Source organism: Emiliania huxleyi (genome assembly GCF_000372725.1).
Source record: "Emiliania huxleyi CCMP1516 unplaced genomic scaffold EMIHUscaffold_40, whole genome shotgun sequence".
Lineage (NCBI taxonomy): Eukaryota > Haptophyta > Isochrysidales > Noelaerhabdaceae > Emiliania > Emiliania huxleyi.
The window spans coordinates 148925-170231 of NW_005198965.1; the positions used below are offsets into that span (position 1 = coordinate 148925).

At 64.0% G+C, this 21307-nt stretch overlaps 6 protein-coding genes across 6 annotated transcripts; 3 read left to right on the forward strand and 3 right to left on the reverse strand.

The window, feature by feature from the left end:
* Positions 1-2604: 2604 nt before the first annotated feature.
* On the forward strand, positions 2605-3216 carry EMIHUDRAFT_209676 (hypothetical protein; the record flags this gene model as incomplete). Its single annotated transcript, XM_005770104.1, has 3 exons — positions 2605-2791; positions 2922-2987; positions 3068-3216. The coding sequence occupies 3 exons, from the start codon at positions 2605-2607 to the stop codon at positions 3214-3216; spliced, it is 402 nt and encodes a 133-aa protein (XP_005770161.1).
* A 1973-nt stretch (positions 3217-5189) lies between these two features.
* On the reverse strand, positions 5190-5566 carry EMIHUDRAFT_436244 (hypothetical protein; the record flags this gene model as incomplete). The annotated part of the gene is made up of 1 exon (XM_005770105.1): positions 5190-5566. A coding segment is annotated over one exon (356 nt), but the record flags the coding sequence as incomplete, so codon positions are not given.
* A 4236-nt stretch (positions 5567-9802) lies between these two features.
* EMIHUDRAFT_451301 (hypothetical protein) lies at positions 9803-10571 on the reverse strand (the record flags this gene model as incomplete). Its single annotated transcript, XM_005770106.1, has 3 exons — positions 9803-10319; positions 10387-10433; positions 10503-10571. 3 exons carry the CDS (start codon positions 10569-10571, stop codon positions 10091-10093), a joined length of 345 nt encoding a protein of 114 aa, XP_005770163.1. The 3' UTR covers positions 9803-10090.
* Positions 10572-10884: 313 nt separating this feature from the next.
* EMIHUDRAFT_209682 (hypothetical protein) lies at positions 10885-13252 on the reverse strand (the record flags this gene model as incomplete). Its single annotated transcript, XM_005770107.1, has 5 exons — positions 10885-12019; positions 12101-12152; positions 12255-12667; positions 12740-13017; positions 13097-13252. 5 exons carry the CDS (start codon positions 13250-13252, stop codon positions 10885-10887), a joined length of 2034 nt encoding a protein of 677 aa, XP_005770164.1.
* A 1821-nt stretch (positions 13253-15073) lies between these two features.
* Positions 15074-16086, forward strand: EMIHUDRAFT_436247 (hypothetical protein; the record flags this gene model as incomplete). Its single annotated transcript, XM_005770108.1, has 3 exons — positions 15074-15183; positions 15264-15942; positions 15967-16086. Coding segments are annotated over 3 exons (825 nt in total), but the record flags the coding sequence as incomplete, so codon positions are not given.
* A 1907-nt stretch (positions 16087-17993) lies between these two features.
* Positions 17994-18814, forward strand: EMIHUDRAFT_436254 (hypothetical protein). Its single transcript, XM_005770109.1, has one exon. It carries the CDS (start codon positions 18251-18253, stop codon positions 18626-18628), a length of 378 nt encoding a protein of 125 aa, XP_005770166.1. The 5' UTR covers positions 17994-18250; the 3' UTR covers positions 18629-18814.
* Positions 18815-21307: the final 2493 nt, after the last annotated feature.

Consider the following 21307-nt stretch of genomic DNA (forward strand, 5'->3'; position numbering starts at 1 on the left):
GGGCGTCCTACCATGGAGACGGTGCTCGACGTGCGGCGCGGCTCGGATGTGGTACTCGTGCGCGCGGCGCCCTCGTGGATCACCGGCCAGGCGTACTCTCTCCCCACCTCTCCCCACCTCTCCCCACCTCTCCCCACCTCTCCCCACCTCTCCCCACCTCTCCCCACCTCTCCCCACCTCTCCCGACCTCTCCCCACCTCTCCCCACCTCTCCCCACCTCTCCCCTCGTGGATCACCGGCCAGGCGTACGCCGTCGCCGGCGCGCTCGGCTGCCGCTGCACGACCGTGCTCGGCCCGTGGGACGAGCTGGCGCCGTCGACCCTCTCCGCCGTGATGGCGCACGCGCGCGTGACCGGCTTCATCGCCTCGGCGTCGGTGCTCAAGCGCGCACTCGGCCGCGGCGAGCGCGGGCGGGAGCCGGGCGCGGCACATTTGCGCGTCGGCGTCTCGTGCGGCGCGCCGCTCTCCGCCGCCGCTCCAACCTCACGATGTCCCGCTGGTTGACGGACTCGAGCTGTCCCTTAGGCGAGCCGCTCTCCGCCACGGCGCACGAGCTGGCGATGGAGTCGCTCGCCTCGCACTACATCAACGCGTATTGGGCGACGGAGCACGGCGTGATGGTCCTCGCGCCAACTTACGGCAACGCGGAGCAGCCGGTGCGCGCCGACGCGAGGATGCGAGAGCTGCCTTGGGTCGACGCAGCGGTGTGGGTGCCCGACGCTCCGGCCTCGCAGGGGGGCGAGGGGGGCGGGCGGGCCAGCCAGCGCGTGGCCGCTTGCGACGACGCCGCCGGTTCCCTCGCCGGCGCCCCGCTGCGCGAGGTCGGCTCGTCGGCGCTGCTACGGCCGTGGGGGGCGAGTGCTCCAGGCGCGAGCTTCCACACCGCGAGCCAAGACGGCTCCGAGACGGGCGTGCTCGTGTGCCGCCGGCCGTGGCCCGCGATGGCGCGGACGGTGTGGGGCCGGGTCGACGAGCTGGGCACCGCCGGCTGGCGCGGCGACCACGAGCTCTACGCGCGCGCCTACTGGCCAGAGTACCTGGTCGACGGCGAGCGCGAGCGCGCCTTCTCGCTCGGCGATCTCGCGCAGCGGTGGGGGGACGGGTCCGTCTCCGTCATCGGCCGCCACCACGAGCTGATGCTCAGCAGCGGCACCGACCACGAGCGCTCTCCCGGTCGCAAGGCGGCGGCCGGCGCCGGCCGCGTGTGCGTGTGCGAGGTCGAGAACACGCTGCTCAAGCAGCGGGCGGTGCTCGACTGCCTGGTGGTGGTCGTGCCGGTCGGGCCAGAGGCGGGCGAGCTGCCGCGCACGAGGAGCGAGGGCGGCCGGCGCGGCGCTGGCGCGCCGGCGGAGATGGCGCCGGTGGCGTGCCTCGTGCTGCAGGAGGGGTGCGCGCTCAACGAGGAGCTGGTGGCGGCGCTCAAAAAGCTGGTGCACGAGGCGCACGGCGAGCATTGCGTCCCGACCGACCTGATCCCGATCGGCGCGATCCCGCGCACGCACAACTCCAAGCCGATGCGGCAGGTCGTCGGCCAGCTCTTTGCCGGCAACTTTGGAGGCGACGTGGCGGAGATATCGAACCCAGAATGCCTCACGGAGCTCGGCGCAACGATAGCAGACTGGCGCGCCATGCGCGCTAGCCCCGTCCTGGACGAGCTGCCCTGAAGAACGCGCGCTCTGCCGAGGCGGTTATGTGCGTGGGCCCTTACGGCTTTTTTATATTGGCACCCAATTCTGGCAGCGTCGTTGGAGCCCTACGCCACTACACCAAAATTCAGATATATACACGTTGACGTACCAGGTACCACCTCCTGAATACACCCCCCGCTCAGACGACAGCGAGCAACCGTTGGCCCTCGGGCACCACCCCATTTCTTTCGCTGCAGAACGGCTCGCTCACCGCCTCGCCCGTCCAAGTGCCTGGGTCTCCTCTGCTCGGCTCCACGAGCTCCACGACGCTCCAGGACGAGTCGTGCCTGGCAGGAGCGCAGCCTGCTTGCTGCTGCTGCTGCGGCCGGTAGTCCTCGTCGTCCTCCTCGTCGGCACTCAAGCTGCCGTGGCGGAGCCAGCAAACAGCAACCAAGAACAGGGCAATCGCGGCGAGCGAGAGGAGGGACGGAAAAGAGTGTGCAGAGACGCGCATCTCGCAAGCAGTCCAATCGTCGGTGCACACGTCTCTGTCAACGCACCAGAAGCAGTCCGACGGGCACGCGTCGATGAACGTGCCGCTGCAGCTCGCTGGGCCCGAGCCGAGGTCGCCACCAAGGTCTCCAGCCTCGTCCATCAGCCCCACGCCGCTCCCGCGCCGCACGGCTGCTCGTTCCTCTGCTCGTTCCTCCCCTCGTCGGCCCGCGCGATTTTCTTTTTTGGGTACTATAAAGAATTCGCTGCAAATGTCGGACACCCAAACGGTTTCGGTTTTCCTCCTTGGTGCCTTCAGCGCGAGAAACTTTTTTGAATCACACAACACCGGTCGAGTGCACGGAGCTGCCTCACCGCCCTCGCGGGAGTCGCTTAGGCGGCTCCCGAGGCGCGGAGTCAATTCTTTTAATCACAAGACTCCTTCGCAGCTGCCCGCCGACGTCTAGGCACCCCCCTCGCCGGTATGCTCAGAAGAGCTTTCGGCAGCGAGAAACAAGTCGACCCCTCAGACGACGACGACCGCTCGAGGCGCTTGCGCTACCGCTGCCGCGCAACCAACGTCCTCACCATTGTCTACCTGTTGAGCCTCCTCCTCATCGCGCTCGCTCTGTCCCTGGCTGATGCTGAGAAGCAGCGGCAGTCCCTGGCTGGTGCTGAAAGTTTGCGGCGATCGGAGTCAGCAGTGCGGCCAGAGAGGCTCGATGCCAGTTGGCCACCGGCACCACAGCCACCACCTGCAGTGGCCTCGCCGCAACCACTGCACCAGCCGCCACCCACAAGACGTCTTGCAGAATTGCGGCAATCAGAACCACCAAGTCCACCTGGTCGGGATGGAAGAGGCAATCGGTACGGTAACCCAGCCATCAGACTGGACATCCCGTGGTCCGAGCCTAAAGCTAGGTTCCCAGCCACCGATCGCCTCAAAGCTGCCGACGAGGAAGGCACTTACGACGAGCTGGAGAAGCTGCGGATTGCAAAGCGGATAAGGAAGCTCAGAGAGCAGAGGCGTAAGAGCGACCGAGAAGCGCGAATGAACGAGGATGGCGATGAAAACAGCGCGTATCACTATCTATAGCGAAATTACTCGTCACGATCGTCATCGCCGTGACGCGGATCGAGAGTTGGGCCGAGCGCGTTTTTGATCTCTCGGTGAGTGGGCGCCCGCCCGCCGCCTCTGAGGGGGTCGGTCCCCCTAGACTGAAAACAAAAATAAAATGCAGAAACCGTCAAAGACAGCCTGCGAGAGCGGCGCTGCGCGCCGCCTAGAGGACGACGTCAGCGAGGATGTCATGTCGCCGCGTTGCGCGTTGCGCGATGTGGCGTCACGATCGCCATTTCGTCAAGCCACCTTCATCGTGACCGTCGCCACCCTCGCCGCCGTCTCGCCTACGTCGCCGCCGTCGGAGAGAGAGATCTCAAAACGCTCTCTCACAACTCTAGGATCTAGGTCCGTACAAACAAAAAGAATTCAGCCGCGGGTTAAAACACATGCGGCATCTCTCCTCTGACACACACACACATGCTGCACATGCGACATGGGCCGCTCTCGCAATCACACACATGCTGCTATGCCACCCTCGCGCGACTCTGCGCGGTGCGGCGGTGGCAGCATGACACGGACACGACGAGATTCGACGAGATATGGAGCAATGCATGTGCATGCCATGTCCATGTCCGGGCAGTAAAGGTTGAGCTCGAGCATCATTGCTTGTTGGCAACGCGCTCGCCAACGCACGTCACCTCATCTCCCCAGCATCGGTCGGGACGAACAGCGGCCTCTCTTGAGGCTCGCGCCGTCTTCCCACCGCCTTGGGCCATGCGCATCTCGCGCCGCCCGCCCACCGCCTTGGGCCTTCGGTGCCGCCATCACCGACCTGCCTTTGGGCGGCAGCAGCCACCTCAGCAGGCGCTGGTCGCTCATGGCTCGCGTTGTGCTTCGAAGCGTTCGCGCTACGACCAGTGTACACCGTGTATCGCACCTCTGCCCAGGGCTCACCTTCCACCGGCCGGATACTCATCTCGTCTCGCGGTCCGCCTCGCGCTCCGTGCCCTGCGCGACGCGCATATCCGCACGCGGTCGTGCGATACGTTTCGTGACCGAACGAGCCCGCCACTGATTGGCACAGCAGCGGAGAACAGGCCCGGCCGCCTCGCAATGAGCTCCTATCACCATCATTGCCGTCACTCCCAAAGGCTTGGACTCGTGTGGGGAGGGTGCGCCGCGCCCAAGTAGCGTAGCCGCCCATGCTTGCCCCTCCGACCACAAGCCGCTCCCGATCCACGGGGCGCCACGCCACGGTGACCAGCGACCTGGCGGCGACTAGGTGCACCAATCTTGCGGCAACTTGGAGCGAGCGGGGGACGTCCTTTCAGCGGGTGAGACCCTATCAGTGTTGCACATTGGCTCTGAGCAGCAGCGCCTTGTGGCTCTGATTCTTATGGACGAGGGAGGTGATCGTTTTGGAGGGAGGGGGTGATGTGGCATGGTTGAAGGCGGTGGGAGGGGCTAGCAACAAGACGCCGGTTCGTGGGGTCGGCCATGAGCGCTGCTGCTGGGGGGGGGGGGTCGGCCATGAGCTTAGTTGTGCAGGGGGGGTACCGAGCAGTGAGCGGCCGCTCCGACCGCAGAAAAGACTGGCGCTCTTTCTCGTGTACGGTGCTGGTGACCAGCAAAAGATTTTTGGGGATAGATCCAACGCGATTGGGGTGATCTAGGGGTGGGTTAGGCTGGACCTGATGCGAAAATCCCTCCTTCGCCTCTGGTCGTCTGGTGTCGTGTAGCGGGTACGTTGCTCGTTGGTTGTGTGCCCACGGTCTTTTCTGCGCGGCGGTGAAGCCTCTTTCTTGGAGGTTAACCTGCTCAAGCCCTGATACGTGAAAAACGCGTGCCCATGCCTAGACCGCTAAATCGAGCGAGCCCAGGCAGCGCCGTGATCCTCTCCACCGTGATGCTCCTCGCCGTCATCGTCACCGACGACGTGTCAGCTGCGGCCTGCGCCCTCTGCGGACGGGCGTCGCCCGCGACAATGGCGCACGTATATCCACAGGCACACTACCTCTGTTTGCGACCTACAGCCGCAGCCGTGTAACGCACGTCGTGACAGTTACGTAAGTGACGGCACGAGGAGCGAACACAATAACAGAGCGCCCCGCCTTCACGTCATGCTTCACGTCGTGTTGTGCCTCGCACACGCAAAGGGTGCGTGCAGCACGCAGCAACGGCCGCAGCTCGAGTTGGCGCAGGAGGGGGCCGGCTGGTTGGAGCAGTACACGCACACAGGCCGCCCACGCGCGTCGTAGCGAGGCTGAGGTAGGGCCGTCGTGTCGTCGGTCGTCGTGTCGTTGCTGAGCTGCATCGCCTGGGTCGTGGTGTCGTCGGTCGAAATCGTCGTGTCGTTGGCTGAGGCGGCCGACGCCTGCGCCGTGGCGGCGGCCGCCTGCGCGGCCGCCTGGACGAATCGGTCGATTCTGGCGGAGATTGTGGTGGCGTCGTCGACAACTTGCGTGTCGTCGGTGGAGAAGAGGGTGGTGTCGTCGTCGTCCGCAATGGTGGTGGTGTCGTCCTCTTCCGCCGCCGCAGGCGCCGCTGCCGGCGCGGCGGGAGGAGGCGGCGCGGGCCGCGGCTGCGGCCGCGGCAGCTCTTCCCTGCAGTTGCAGCACGTCGGGCTCGCCGCCTCGCTCAGCCACTGCGCCATGCAGTTGATGTGGCACGCCGCGCCACAGCAGAGGGTGAGCATGTTGCAGTGCTCCTCGAGGCAGATCATGCACGGGTCCTTCCTCGCTCTCTCGCGGTGCTTGCGCAGCGTCTCCGCGCTCGCCGCCTCGTCCCTCTGCGCGCGAGCGCGCTCGCCCAGCCGGTCGAGCTCCTCCCACACACGGCTCAGGTGGTCGGCGAGCAGCGTCGCGAAAGGCGCCACCGAGCCGCTCCCCTCCCGACTCGCGATGATGGCGCCCACGTAGCCTGCGCGGTGCTCCTCGGTGGCGCAGACGTTGATGACGAAGGGGACGCCGCGCATCCGCAGCATCGCGTTGGCCACAAGGCGCGACATCCTGCCGTTGCCGTCGTGGAACGGGTGGATGGAGAGGAGGCCGTGCGCCGCGGCCGCCGCCAGGCCGAGGTGCGTGATGTCGGGTCGCGAGCACAGCGCGATCACCGCCGCGACGTGGCCGTGCATCAGGGCGTGGACCTGCTCGGCCGGCGCAAACTCGATCGAGCCGACCCTCGCGGGTGTGCTCGTGCGGAGCACTCCGGCGTGCGGCGCGTCGCCCAGAAGCGTCCGGTGCACGCGCACGAGCAGCTCGACAGAGAGCGGCGCGCCGGAGTCGAGCTCGCGAAAGAGGAGCTCGAGCGCGGCGCGATGGTCCTGGACGATGCGAGCCGCGCCGAGCGCGTCGTGGCTCTTGCGGGTGTTGGAGCGCAGCGAGAGGGCCTGGCGGTCGATCTGCGTCGCCGCGAGCCCGGCGACCAGGCTTGCGTGCTCGCCGGCTGCCGTGATGACGCCGGCGTCCGAGGAGCCAGAGACACGCTTGAAGAGGAGCGAGACTCTAGACGTCGCCGTCCACTCGTTGATGCTGTCGGCGATCGAAGCGTGCAGCGTCAGCCGCTCCTCGCACGCCTCGGCCTGGGCTCCGACCGCGTTGAAGCGCGATGGCGCGGCGTTGACGTTGTGCTGGACCCATGCCTGCCAGTCGGCGCACCAGCGCGAGGAGGGCCGAAGGCGGCTGGCCGACATCGGACAACGCAGGGTTTCTGCGCGGGGCCCGCCCGGGGACACTGCAGCGCTTGGGTCTAAATTTAGTGCGGTGTGAAGTGTTTATCTACTGCATCTTTAGCGCAAATTTAGCGCAAATTTAGCGCAAATTTAGCGCAACTTTAGCGCAAATTTAGCGCAAATTTAGCGCAAATTTAGCGCGAGTTCACTGCGACTTTACATCCAGATTTAGCGAGGTTTAGTGCGTCTTTAGTCCAGCCGCGCAGTAGGATCCAGCCGCAGCCCCTCGCTGGGCCTCCCTCCCCCTGTCCCCCTGCAGTCCCCTGCCGACTCGCAAAAGTTCCCCGTCCCGTCCCCAACCGAACGAAAGAGAGCTGAATATCAACCTCCGGTGCTTTCCGGGTTGCTTCTCCGGGCCCGCCGAGCGGCAAAACGATTGCCGGGAAGCGGGGCGTGAACATAACGACTTTACTGCGATGGCAGAGCAGACGATGGTGGCGCTGCTGTGGCAGCAGGGAGATGCGAGGGGCACGCTCAACCTGCCGGCGTCGACCAAGGTGGAGCGACCTCAAGCTGCGCCTCAACGAGCGACTGCGATGCGGTGATGTTTGACGCGGTCATCATCGAGGTGAGGAAGGCCGGCTCTGTCCTCAAGCGCAAGCTCGACACGCAAAAGCAGGACGCGGTTGTCGACCCGCCGAGGAGCCTCCGCCCGAGCCTCTCACCGAGGTGCGCGTCTACACCCACCAGCGCGCCGAGGTGCTCGACCACGTCCCGCTCCGGCCGGATTTCATTGTGAGCGAGGTCGCCATCAAGCTGAAGGAGCAGTTCCCAGGTGTGCACGCAGCACCTACCACTGACCATCCCACCCTCCCGACCCCTCTCTGCCCTCCCTTTGCAGCCGTGCTGCTGTCGGCGGGCGACATCACGGTGCACATCGGCGACGAGGAGGGGTACTTCCAGTTGAAGGAGGTGGACCAAACCTCGCCGCTCAGCGACCTGCTCAAGGGGGCCGCTCTCGCCGGCATCTGCTTCGAGCTCCCTCAGGCAAGCTCCCTCCAGTCCGCCCTCACGGGCTCCGGCTACGGCGCGCTGCACACAGCCATCCTTGAGCTGGTGAACCACTGCCCGCACCTGGCCAGGCACGTAGCGAAGCATTTGTCCAGGCTGTACGTGCTGCACAGCTCACCCTCGCCCCGGATGCCGTGGGCGCATCCTCCTTTCGTGAAGGGCCGGCATACTCTGATGCTCACGTGCACAGTGTGATTCTGCAAGCAGTCATCCTCCCATGGCATCGGCATCGAGCTATTGAGCATTTTCTTCCTCGGTGTATTTGCCATTGCACTTAGGAGGAGGTGCATGGCTGGGGCTGGATCCAACATGCTACGAGCACACGCGTATGTAAAGCTGCTTGCGGTGACTACATGGATCATTGCCATTTGGCCGTTTCTGTCCTCGTGGTATGGATCCTTCATCCTTTGGTTCAACATTGGTTTTGAAATTCCAAGACCGACCCTCACCTCTACTCTATTACAGCTGGTGGTCACGGGCACAGCATGGGTTGTGCGGTCGGAGGTGGTGCTTGCGGTGGCGCATTCAACTGTGCTGGTCCTCCTCTCGGGAATCGGTTATGTGCCTGTGCTCAGTCGGGAGATCTTGCTCTGGAGGGCTGCATATCTAGCCTCACTAGGAGCCTGCCTTTGGGTCATGAGGGCAGGGGCCAGGCATCTCCTGTGGTGCATTCTTGGCAGCCAAGGAGCAAAGCACGCGGCCCTGGCTAGCTGTGGTGTGGCCGGGAAGCCGTGCTAAAGATGCGTGCCCGCACTAAAGATGCGGGACCCACACTAAATGTACTGCAGCTGCCCGCACCTAAAGTGAACTAAATGTGGCGCTAAATTTGAGATAAAACACACTAAATATGTGCTAAATATGTGCTAAATATGTGCTAAATATGTGCTAAATTTGCGCTAAATTTGTGCTAAATTTGCACTAAAGACGCACTACACACGCACTCGAACACGCACTAAATAGCGCACTAAACTATCACTAAAGTTCATTCACGCGCACTAAATTAGCCTTACTTGGCGCCTAGAGTAAGAAATTACGCGCTGCACTGCGCGGGCCGCCAGCTGCAGCTCTCCTCGACGCCCATCGAAAGAGGAAATGCTGGCCGTGGCCTTCGTCCCGCTTGTCCTCGCCAGGGTCGCCGCGCCCTGCGCGTACGAGCACGCCGGCCATCACTTCGACTTGCGAGGCGCTGTGCCGTCCGAGTTGAGCGCCACGTCGGAGAGCGGCTTCAGGTATTTTATCTCGGCGTGCGGGCCGACACAGACTGTGTGCAACGGCGCGCCTTCGGTCGGCTCCAAGTGGCGCGGCACAAAGTGCAACAACCTGGGCGACGAGGCCACGCGCAGCCTGTCGCTCCTTGACGCCCGAGACCCGCGCAAGGGCGTAAACATCACCTACCGCAAGGGTGACGTCTGCCTGCGCGGGACGGACGAGACGGTCGACATGGGCTCTCGGAGCCTCACCCTCTCTCTCGTGTGCGACCCGAGCGTGAGCGAGGCCAAGCTGCGTGGCGTCGCTGAGCCGTCAATGTGCGAGACCGTCGCGACCGTCGTCACACATCGCGCGTGCCCGTCGACGTCAAGCTCGTGGGCCGGGCGACTCGTCGTGCTCCTACTGCTCGCGGGTGGGGCAGCCGCCGCCTACCGCCACGGCTTCTTTCGACCCGGTGGGCCCGCCGCTCAGCAGCTCGGGAGGTGGCAGGACGGAGCCGTGCGAGCCCTCTCCTCGGTGGACGAGGGGGCGAGTAGTCGTCCGATATGACGGCCAGCCATACAAACGATAGATAGATCTATCACCCACGCAATAACCAAAAACCAGAACGTTTGCCGCACCGCCGTCTCGCAAAACGTCGGGTGGTCGGGAGCTCCTACTACGGTCCTAAAGCCGTAGGCGCGATGCACAGATCCAGGCAGCAGGTAAGACCGTTCGAGCACCCCTCCATCTGTGAGGCCTCGCCTTCGTGTGCGCACGGATCTGCGCGGTGCCTTTGGGTGGCGCTCTCACAGGCGCTGTGCCTGACCCCTGCGCGCTTGGACACGTCGTGGCACGCTCTTTCGAGCGCGTTGCCGGATCTGCGTGATCATGCCTCATGGATCGTTTCACGTTTTGTGCCAGCGCTTCGCTAGTATGACTGGCACGGCACGGCGGAAGGAAGGTGAATTGCCGTGCTCAGGCCAGACCTTCCTTTTCCTGGCACGCGTGGCAGTTGCCGTTGAAAGGGTGGATGAACTCCTCCGCGTCAATAGGGCGAAGGCAAGAGGGGCAAGTGTCCTGCTCCTCCTCCGTCTCCTGCTCCTCGTCATCGTCGTCGCTGCAGACGATCACGCGCCGACTCCGCTTCTTGACGGCCCTCGCCTTGACCTGGTGGGCCGCAGGATTGAGCAGCCGCGAAACCATCCTGCAGTGAACGTGCATGGCCTTACACACATCGAGGTGACGACGACGCGATATGAGGCTGCGCGCACTCTTCTTTGGTTCCGCCCTTTGCGACGCCGGTTGCCGCGCAGCGTGCCTGTGGACGCCGTGGCTAATGTAAGGCGCCTTGGGCAAGAGGCGAGATGGCCACGGCGCAGCACTGCACCTTGAGCTCCTTGGCGCTCAGTCGTCTCAGCGTCACCTCCTCCGATCGCGCGAGCAGGCTGCTCGACATCCGAAGCTGTCGATGTTGAAGCGGTCCCGCGAAAATAATTTCTTCCCGTGGAGATTGACTCCCGGCCCTTCCGATGTGTAAGGTGCCTATGGGCTTCCAGTATCGGACCTTCAAGACATGCGCTTTTGGCCGGTGGCCTCCTCGGACACGATGGTGCGGTTCGTTGATGACTGCACCAAGTGCTCCAAGGAGCAAGGTGTGGCCCAACTTGAAAGGTGCGGCAAAACTTTCTTCCTGACTTCACTCCTACAACTGAATCTATGAAAAAATGAAAGCCGTATGGGCTATGGGACCGACACCTACTCGAGTATTCTTACAGCGGCGGGGCGCGCGACTCCTTGTGAGCGTGCAGCGCCGCGCGCATCTCCCGCACCACCTCGCTATACGCGGGCAGGTCTGCGCGGTTCTTATTCTCGTCCGGGTCGATGCTGTGGTCGTAAAGCATGTAGTGCTTGTCCGAGGTCGTTTCACAAGACCTGGTGCAGGTTTCGATCGACCAGCATTGAGGCCTCTTACAGAACTCGGTGAACTGCTTGTCGGCAAAGCGAACGGTGTCGCTGTCGCGGTAGCGCGCAAAGATCGCGGGCTTCGATGGAGCGCTGCTGTTGGCCAACAGGGGCACCATCGACGTGCCTTGCACGTGCGCGGGCGCGGGGACGCCGATCAGGTCGAGGATGGTCGGGTAGAGGTCTAGATTCTCGACGAGCGCCGCGATGCGCGACGGGGCGAAGTCGGGCGCCTTGATGATCATGGGCACGTGCAGCGACGTCTCGTACACCGAGTGCTTGCACCACGTCCCTTTGTTGCCGAGGTGATACCCGTGGTCGCTCGTAAAGGTGATGATCGTCTCGTCGTACATTGTCCTGGGCGTCACGGACCCTGCGTCGCGTAGTGGCGAGGGCGGCGCGGAGAACGACTTGAGCTCTGCAAAGAGGTAGCCGATGAGGGCGTCGACGTATGAGACGCAGGCGTAGTAGCCGTGGACGAGGTCCTTTGCGAGTTCATCGGGCAGGTTGACGGCGCCGCCGCTCGGTCCGCCGGTCCCCGCATTGTACGTGGGGATCGGCTCACCCAGAAAGTCGCCGTAGGCTGTGAGCTCCTTGTAGTGGATCGATCGAATCGGCGCTCCCTCGGGCAGCCACGGGTTACTGGCCAGGCGGAGCTCGGAGCGCTGATACATGTCCCAGTACCGCTTGGGGCAAGCAAAAGGGAGGTGCGGCCGATTGAACCCCGCGGTGATAAAGAACGGGCCGCCGTCCTCGTGGGCACGACGGATGTCTCCGATCACCTTCTCCGTCATCACTCCGTCGGGGTACGTCCAGTCGTCCACGTCCGCTGCCTCATACGCCGGCGACGTGCCGCCGACCCGCCCCCCCGGCCCCGAGGGTCGCGTGAGGAGCGAAACTGTGCTCCGGTTCTCCGCCAACGGGTCGAATCGATCGTGCCTTCTGGAGTCCGAGGACGCGCTCGCCCCCTCGCTCGCTCGCTGGAGCAGAGGGGCCTGTGGCCGTGATGTGCACTCTGCGCACCCGCTACACGACAACTTCCAGTTGCACTTTTGCGTCCACGATTTGGTGTTGCCTGTGCAAAAGGTACTGCACCCAGGTACCAGCGGCGGAGGAGGCGGCGCAAAGGGCGGGCTGGGTGGGTTCGGTGGGTAGTCCCTGTATGGGCAGCACATACCCCTGTAGGGACACGAGGAGATTGAGTCCGATGAGCCAACGCATTGTTGACAGAAGATGCAGACTTCGTGAAACGAGCCCGCGTTGTCCGCATGCTCGTGGTAGATCTTGCCGTTCGAGATCGTCCTGTAGCCCTTGGACCTGAGCACCTTTGGTAGGTCAGGGACGCCGGGCGCATCGAACTGGGCCCACGAGTCCCACTGATTGAAGCGGATCGGCGTCGAGTACAGGCTTGTCATCAGGCTTGCGCGTGACGCGCCACACATGGGGACTTGAGCGTAGGCCGTCTCGAAGAGGCTTCCCTCAACCGCAAACTGGTCGATGATCGGCGTGATCGCCGGCGCGAAGCCCGATTGGCGCCCATACGTACCGAGGAGCGGCGCCAAATCGTCAACCATGATGAAGAGAACATTCCTTCGACTATTCAATGGTGGCGAGGGCGGTGGTGCGCCCGGCGGTCTTGGTATCGGATTAGATGGTGGCAACGGTGGCGGCTGGGGCGGCAGCGGCGAGACGACAAAGACAGAGTTGGAGTAGCCGCTGCCGCATGTTGCGCAGTAGCCCTCCATATGGCATCTGACGTCCGGGAGGCGCGGGTACTGCTGTGCAGGCGTCCCGTACGTGTCATCGCAGTAGCATTGGACACCGTGCTGCAACGCAAAGTACGTGTACGCCTGACAGGCACGGTTGCACGTCGCGTGATCGAACCCCCAGTTCGACCCGTCATCGATTTTTGGCTGTAGAAGGTCGCGGTCAGCGTCATCCTGGTAGCAGCCGACGTACGTGAAACCATCTACCTCCATCGGCGACACGGGAGGCGGCGACGGCGCGGGAGGAACGCACTCCGGGCAGCCTGCGCAACCGGACCAAGTGCACGTTTTCTCCGGCGGGAACGTCTGAGCAGCACAGTGCTGTCTGCACGGTAGGGAGCTTGGCGGAGATGGCGGAGATGGAGGAGCTGATGGAGGCGGCGTCGGCGGTGGTGGCGAAACATAGCATGCGGCACATCCACCGCAGCCGTCCCAACGGCACGTCACTTCCGGCGGAGCGGTCTTGTCCGCACATAAGGGACTGCAGATCGGTGGCGGCGGAGGCGAGGGCGGTGTCGAGGGTGGAGGCGGCGTGGGCGGAGGCGGCGTGGGCGGAGGCGGCGTGGGCGGAGGCGGCGTGGGAGGCGGCGGGGAGGGCGGAGGCGGCGTGGGCGGAGGCAACGCCGGCGGAGGAGGCGGCAAGGGCGGAGGCGGCAAGGGCGGAGGCGGCGTGGGCGGAGGCGGCAAGGGCAGAGGCGGCGAGGGCGAAGGCTGGGGTTGTGAGCGAGGCGAGGAACACTCCGAGCAGCCTCCACAGCCGGGCCAAGTGCAACGCGTCACCCACGGGTAGGAATGTACGGCACAGTGCTGCTTGCATAAGCTCGGTAGCAGCTGGGTCGGCGTCTGCGGAGGCATCATCGTTGGTGGTGGCGAGACAAAACATTCGGTACACCCTCGGCAGCCGTCCCAAAAGCACCTCATCTCCCAGGGTTGGGTCTTCTGTGTGCAGAAGCGCTCGCAGACCGGCGCCGTGCATTCAGTGCAGCCTGCACAGCCTGTCCAAGAGCACCGATCACCCCACGGCCACGTCGATATAGTGCAGTGGACACGGCAAAGAAGGTTGGGCGGCTGGGCCGGAGTCGTCATCGTGCTCTTGGGGCGGCTGCTCTGCCATGCATATTCGTGTGGACCCGGGATCGGTAAATAGAGTTCGACCTTGGTTCTTACTTTTTGGCCCGCCGAAAGATTCTGATCTGGTCGCAACCAGTTTTGCTCATCGGCAGGATTTCATCCTCGAGCAAAAGTACATTAAAAACCGTGTCTCGTCTCCTTGAGCACTTGAGCACTGGATAGGGTCGGTTACGCATGGTACGGGACCCCTCGATCGTCTCGCCCTCCCTCACTGGTGTGTTCATTGGGGGGGGTCATAACAAACACGGTACAGGATCGAGGTGCACGCTGCCGAGGCAGTGTCGTCCCCCCTCTCCCCGACGGCGATGGCGGTGTGACCGATCGAGCTACAAGAGGAGCTTGTTCAGCAGGATCCGGGATAGTCAGATGCACTACCTCACTGGGCCTGAGACCATCCTCTCGAGAAGAGCTCGAGGTCGAGTGGCAGCGGCCAAGCGCATGAGCGCATGAGCAGAGAGAGTTCATCAGACAACCCATCCATGCGGTGATAGATAGATAGATCTGACGTAAGTGGTAAGATGCGTGCAGGAGGTTGTATACGTTGTGTACGACGCCGGCGCGGCAATATTATTTATTGATATTGTGCACGCACGTGAATGCAGATGGCACAAGGAGGCCCCGCGCATCGTCGTGTGTCGGTGTGCATGGCCATGCGCGAGATGGCCGATGCGGTGTTGTGGCTGTGTGTCGGGGTGTGGCGTGACTGAGACTGTGCCCGTGACCGGCGTGGGCGTGGGCGCGGGGCCGTCCCGTTTTGATCTCTCGGTCTGTGGGGGGCCGAGCCGCCTCGGGGTGGCGGGCGGGCGGGCGTTTTGAAAAACAGAAAACAGGAAAGGGGTCCCGTACCATGCGGAATCGGCCCTATAAGTGCTCAAGTGCTCAAACAGAAAACAAGAGGGGGCCGGGGGGGCCGCCCCCCCCCACTGGGAGTAGAAAATACGTGCAAGGGGGCCAAGGAAGGAGGCCTGGACGCTGGAGGCGGCGCGGGGAAGCAGCATCAAGTGAGAGCAGGAAGGATGGCGCTTAGGGTCGGCTTTGAACAAAAGGCGTTTTCTTGCATTTTTGCTCCCGGCTAAGGGAGCAAGCAAGCCCACTCAACCCCAAGTACTCACCGTTTTACAGTGGTGTTTTTGTCGCATCGGCTGCAGCCTCTGCTGGGGCGGAACGCGCGGGGTTTTCGGCGCGATGCCCTCGGCGAGTACACGCTACAGCACCGCCGCAAGCTCTCCTGCGCGCGCGTGACGTGTGGGACGCGTGCGCTGCGCTCAAACGTCGCGATTTGGCGATAGGCGTTCGAGCCGGCGCACAGCGGATAGGTGCGCCGCGCAGGGGGGGTCGGAGGGGTGCGAGAGGGGGCGTGGGTCGGGCGCGCACCGGCTGGCTCCGGGAGCGGCCGTCACGTCGAGGAGTGGGGCTGTCGGCGGCTCGAGCGCCGAGGCGAGCCGCTCTGCTGCGCCGCCGACAGCCCCTCTTCCGAGCCGGCGCGTGGAAGCGAGCCGCGGCCGGTGTCGCTGGTGTCGCTGGTGCGGTGGCGGCGAGGGTTCATCGGCCGGCAGCGAGAGCGACCGTCATGAAAGGAGGGGGGGGGGCTGTCGGCGGCCCGTGTGGCTCACTGCCGATCCGGCGCCTGGCGGCGGGGGCGAGCCGCGAACAATCGTCGCTGGTGGTGGTGGTGCGGCGGCGGCGGCTCGCCCTTCACTCCAGCCGCGGCTCCGTTCCCGCCGCCGCCCACCGTGCACCTACCACACGCTGCCGAGCAGGCACCCGGCTCAGGGTGGAGTCGGTCGGGCCGTCGGTGCCGGAGCGGCGGCAGTCCATCGTGTACGTGCACGGCGCCTTTGCGCGCCGCGTTGCGGGGCGAGGCGCGCTTGGCGGAGCGTGTGGTGCGTGGAGAGGCGTGTGTTGTGGGGCTGTCTGTCCTTTGTGCTGGCTGCAGCCACAGCCTGCAGCTTCGGTGTTTGTGTTACTCAACTTGTGCGGCTGGCCTCATTTTGGCACTGGTTTCTTCCTGTCTTTCTTGACGTCTAGCGGAACCACCGAAGTTCTCCCGCAGGGTTGCTCTAGGTGTGATGCGCGTCCGGGGTTGTTTTTGTGTGAACAACATCTCGCGCTCAAATCTCCGACTGGTCGTTGCGACATCCCATAAGTGGTGTAGAGATTGGTTGTTTCCACAATCAAACAGTCCGTGAAGAGTGCTTGATTCACGGACAGCGAGGCTGCCCGCAGTTCAATCGTTGCCCGCAAGCGGAGCTCCCCACCGGCGGGCTTGAAGACACTGAGCCGAGCGCGCCGGCGGCGGACCGCCGCCGGCGCGCTCGCTTCGGCGGATGGCTGAGCGGCACAGTTTCTGGCCGCCCGGCCTGCGAGCTGTCGCCGCGAGACGATCGAAGGCGCTCAGTTCAAGCGCGCCGCCATGCCAGATCTCGCCCCACGCCCCGACCAGACCGGGCAGTACGTGCAGGAATGATGCAGGCATGATGGATGGGTGTGGTGAGCACGCCAGCGGCACCGCTGCGCACTCTCAGGGTCGCAGCCGCCTATCTCGTGAGGGGCGTGGCTCGGGGCGGGTGCGAGAGAGTCGAGGAGCGCGGCGCGCGCGTGCGCGCGCGTGGTAAAGTCGGTTTATATTTCATCACTGGTATAAAAGAGACCCAAAACGGCACGCGCGCCGCGCGCACGCGCGCTCGCATCACCTCAACACTCACACAGCAAATCAAAGATGCGGGCAGCCGCTCGGGCGAGGGTTTCTTCGATCAAAAGAGGGACGGCAGCGAATCTCTACACAGCTCATGCGCCGCACGCCGCAAGAGGTGCGTCGCCTTCAAGGCCAGAGAGTCGCGTTGCGCGACCTCGCGAGCCGTACCAAGCTCAACGGTAAGGTGGGCCGTCTCGCGGGAGCTGACGGTGAGCGGTGGAAGGTGGAGCTGGACGGCAGCGGCGAGGTGGTGAAGGCTCGCGAGCGCAATCTGGAGCTGACGGGCCTCGCGGAGACCGCCTCGCTCGCTGCCGCGCTCGACGACAAGCCGTATGAGTCGTACACATTGCCGCCGCTGCACCTCCCTCGCTACCACCATTATGTGCGAGCGGAGGCGAACGGACGCCGCGAGCCGACGCTCGAGGACGTGTTTCTGCTCGAGTACGAAAAGTTCGACGACGGCAGCAAGCTGTGGCCGGTGCTGGAGAAGGAGAGGGAATGGTACCTCGAGGCGCGCCTCCACGACTTCCTGCTCGCCGACGGCTACGAGCCGCCGAAGGGAGCGGAGCTCGACCGCAAGGCGCCGCTCGCAGCAAAGGCGGCGCGGCGCAAGCGGCGGGAGAGGCTCGAGAAATTCCTATGGCGGGAGCAGCTCCGCGAGCAGATGCTGGAGATGGAGGCGCAGGAGAAGGCCGACCTGCAGCGCGCGCGCAAGGCCATGAACAAGGCGGACCAGACGGCGCGCGACAAGGAGGCGCACGCGCACTTCCTGCGCATCACCGTCCACCTCGGCTCCGGCACGCACGCGCCCAACGTCGGCGGCGACATCCAGGAGGAGCTCCGCGCGATCCAGCGGCGCGACGAGCGGGTGCGTCCACCCCCGCTCTCACCTCCACCCCTCGCACCCGCACCGACCCTCCTTGCCGCGCGCGCTCAGGAGGGCCGGCCCGCCTTTTCTTTCGAGGAGAATTTTAACATCGCGCGCGACGGCCGGAAGGAGGCGGGGAAGCTCGAGCAGCTCTACGTCAAGCACTGCATGCCTGCCATCTCCCTCTGGCCGAGCGTCGCGTGGCCGACGTACTCCCACGCCTCGCGATACGACCACTGGTACACGACCAAGGAGCTCCGCACCTGCCGCCTCTGCTTTGCCCTCACCGCGCAGAGGATTGACGCCGATGTGCACGCGGTCCTCCTCTCGTCGCTGCACGCGCGGCTGCGCCTCGAGGAGACCATCCCGGAAGACAAGTGCGACGACTTCATCGACGGCCTCGTCAAGAAGGGCGAGTACGGCACCGCCGCGGACGAGGTCAACTTCGAGTCGTCCGAGCAGCGCCGCTTCATCGAGGAGAAGTTGAAGAGCGACCTCCGAGAGAGCCGCGCGGAGCGCGGCTGGCTGTGCGGCTGCACGTCGCGGCACCCAATCTGGCGCGAGGGCGGCGCCTATGGCGGCTGCCGCGACTGCTTCGACGCGCAGCTAGTCGAGATGATCGAAACGCGCGCCCTCGGCGCCGACAACCCGCGCAAGAAGGCGTGGGTCGACGCGCGCACCTACGAGTGGGACGTCCACACTACTTCTACCCGATGGCCGACGAGGCGGCGCGGGAGCTGATGCAGAGCGGCACGTTCACCGAGTCGCACAAGGAGGAGCTCAGGCAGCGGCTGCGTGCCGCGCGCGCGGCGGATGCGGCGGCAGAGGCGGATGCCGAGGCGGTGGCTGAGGCGGCAGAGGAGGCGGCGAGGGAGAAGGCGCTGGCGGAGGCGGCGGGTTGGGCGGCGGCGGCGGCGGAGAGCGCGGGGCCCGACAACGCCTCGCTGCCGTCGGCAGCCGCAAGCGTGGCCGCCACGCCGGGCGCCTTTGCCTCTCGCGACATGTGCCCCGACCCCGATTGCGCGGACTGCGCGGCGGAGTTTGAGTGTATGGCGTGCGTGGGGGAGGACGAGGGCGGCGTGCTGGTGTGAGCGTGTGAGAGGGCTGGCTCTGTGACACGCCTCTTGCTCTTCGGTCCTCGCTCTTCCCGGTCGCGCGCGGAGTCTGGATTGTCGCCAGTCGCGAGTGCGCGGGTACGCGTGTGCGTGCGGGTCGGCGTGTGTGTGCATGTGTGCGTGGGGACCCGTGCATTCTTAATCATTCTCTTTGCGAACTTACAATACACACTCTCTAGCTGTCGCGCTGACTGTGGACTCGCGACAGCTGTGGCTGTGTGATGAACACACGCGCTCGCACAAGGTCTACCGATGCACAGAAATTCGCGCCACCAAGACCGCGCGGCACGTACGCGCACTTGCCGGCCTCGAGGCGCGCTCTCCTTGCGCGGCATGCCCTGTGGTGTCAGCGCTTCGCCTCGGAGCCGCTCGACTGTACGAGAGTCGGGCTCCGGCCCTCGGTACCACGGCAGCGTCGGCGTGCTCCCTTCCGGCCGCGACAGGCGCGAGGCGGGTGGCGGTGCGGCGGCTGCTGATGCTGCTGCCGCGCAGAGCTGTTCGTGCAGCCGAGAAGTGGCACACAGCTCGAAGGCGGCGTCGGCGACCGCCGCGCTGGCTCTCTCTCCTCGGCAGACGCCGCGTCGCGTCTCGGCGGCGGCAGCTACTTCGCCGCGAGAGTAGCGAGGCGACGCACGCGCCTCCGCTCTGCGGCAGCAGCCTCTAGCGAACGCGCCGGCATAGCGCTGGGCCGGGCGAGGGCGAGCCGAGAATTTTACAACAAAACCGAGAAAAACGTCGAAGATCCCCTGTGCACTGTGCCCAGCCCTCTCCGCGCGGCGATGCGCCCTCCCCCCTCGCTTTTGCAAAATCCTGCAAAGGTGGGGACGTGTCTGTCCTCGACCCAGCCCTAGCTTGGGATGTCCGTTGTATTTATTTATTCGGGACGGCCCTCGTGTGAATCGCTTATCCGGCGCTCGAGGAAATAACACCGTTCGGGCTTCAAGTTACTTCGAAACCTGTAACGGCGAAAGAAAACGGAGGAAAACGCGAGAAAAGAGAAGGGCTATTGCTCAAACTCTCTCTGAGAAGAATAGGTGTGCTGCGCTGTAGCGGCGACAGGCGACGGCAAAAATGCAAGCCCCGCCCCTGGCCACTGTAAAAGGGCACACACATCCCCACATGAGGTCAGCGGCGCGCAGTGCCTCTCTCGCAGGCTGGTTTTGGCTGTTTTCAAGCTTGTTTTTGTTTTCAGACTAGGGGGGGGGCGGGGCCGACCCCCTCAGAGGCGGCGGGCAGGCGCCCACAGTGCACAGACCGAGTCCGAGCATTCGTGCACAAAGCAGATACCAGACCTCGGTTTCCCATCGGGTTTCTGCTGCGGTTTCCCATGGCGGTTTCCCATAGCCGAAAACCCAGGGGTCGGTCGGTTTCTGCGGCGCTCTCTGTTTTTTCTGGGATCTGTTTTCTGGGACACCCGCCTCGATTTCCCGTGGGATCTGCCTGTGGGTCTGGTTTCTGCGGTGTGAATACATCTCCCGCTTCGTCCTAATGAGCTCATTCCGGCCAATGAACAGGTGTCCCCCATCCGATTTTTTTCAAGTGGAACAGCAAAAAAGCGGCATGCATTGTGCGTTCTGGTTTCTGGTTTCTGCTCCGATTGGTCGCGACTGGTGATGAGTGTTAAGCTGAGGTTGTCAACGCCGGGTGCGGGTAAATCTCGGCACGGATCGGCACGTGTGGTAGCGTGCGATGAGGCCTTGCCAGCTCCTGGTGGTGCCCTCAAGATCGCCGCGCGCATTGGCCGCTCCGCCGACGTTGTGATAGAGCTTCTTTCTGTCTCCAACAGAGTAGATCCAAACACTCTATTGATAGGTGATAGGTACTCAAAACACTCACACAACGCCTGCTTTCACAGCTCAGCCTTTCAGGGCTTGGGCATGACAAGCAACGGCCCCGCCGGTCGGCGTCCGATGCACGAGGCAGCCATGTTGGCTGCCACGGCGTTTCCGCTCGGGATCGCGGCAGCCTGGCGGACTCGACCGCATCGCAGGCCTCCCTCCCGTGAGCCACAAAAGTGCGTGGCAGCGCGGCGCGCCGCCAACCTCGCTTTCGGAGCAGAAACCAGAAACCAGAAACCATAATGCCTGGAGCGATAAAACGGTTCCCCCCAAGGGTTCCTCCCACCCAGAACATGCTGCTGTCTTAGTACTCCCGTTCGACCCATTCGGAATCCGATTAGTTAATGAAGGGTCATTCCGCCGGAATGACCCCTCCACGGGGAGATCGTTCACACCTCGAAAAACCAGAACCCAGAGTGTCTGGACCGAACGACCGATATTCCCATGGCCCGGATGTGTTTTCTGTGGGATGTGTCGAAAAAGCAGAATACAGAGCTCCTCCTCCTATAAGTCAGACGGTTTCTTGATAGCTGATATGCCAGGGAAGAGCCTGGTATCTCAGTATGTTATATCCTATGATATAACATAGTGGGATCTGGTTTATGCACACCTCAGTCCGAGAGGATCAAAAAAGACAAAACGGGACGGCGGCCCGCGGGGGTTTACAAAAGATTTAACCGCCTTCAATTCTCAATCTTCCCACTCCGTGCCCTCCCAAGTAGGCTTCCCCTCCTCCCTGCTGGCGGCAGACGACGCCCTTTCCACCTCCTCTGCGATGCGCCGCCGGGCATACTCGCCGCTCGGCCTCGTTATCCGG

Excerpts from the sequence above, each read along its gene's own strand:
- EMIHUDRAFT_436254 (XM_005770109.1), top strand. The coding sequence starts at position 18,251 with ATGGCCGACGAGGCGGCGCGGGAGCTGATGCAGAGCGGCACGTTCACC.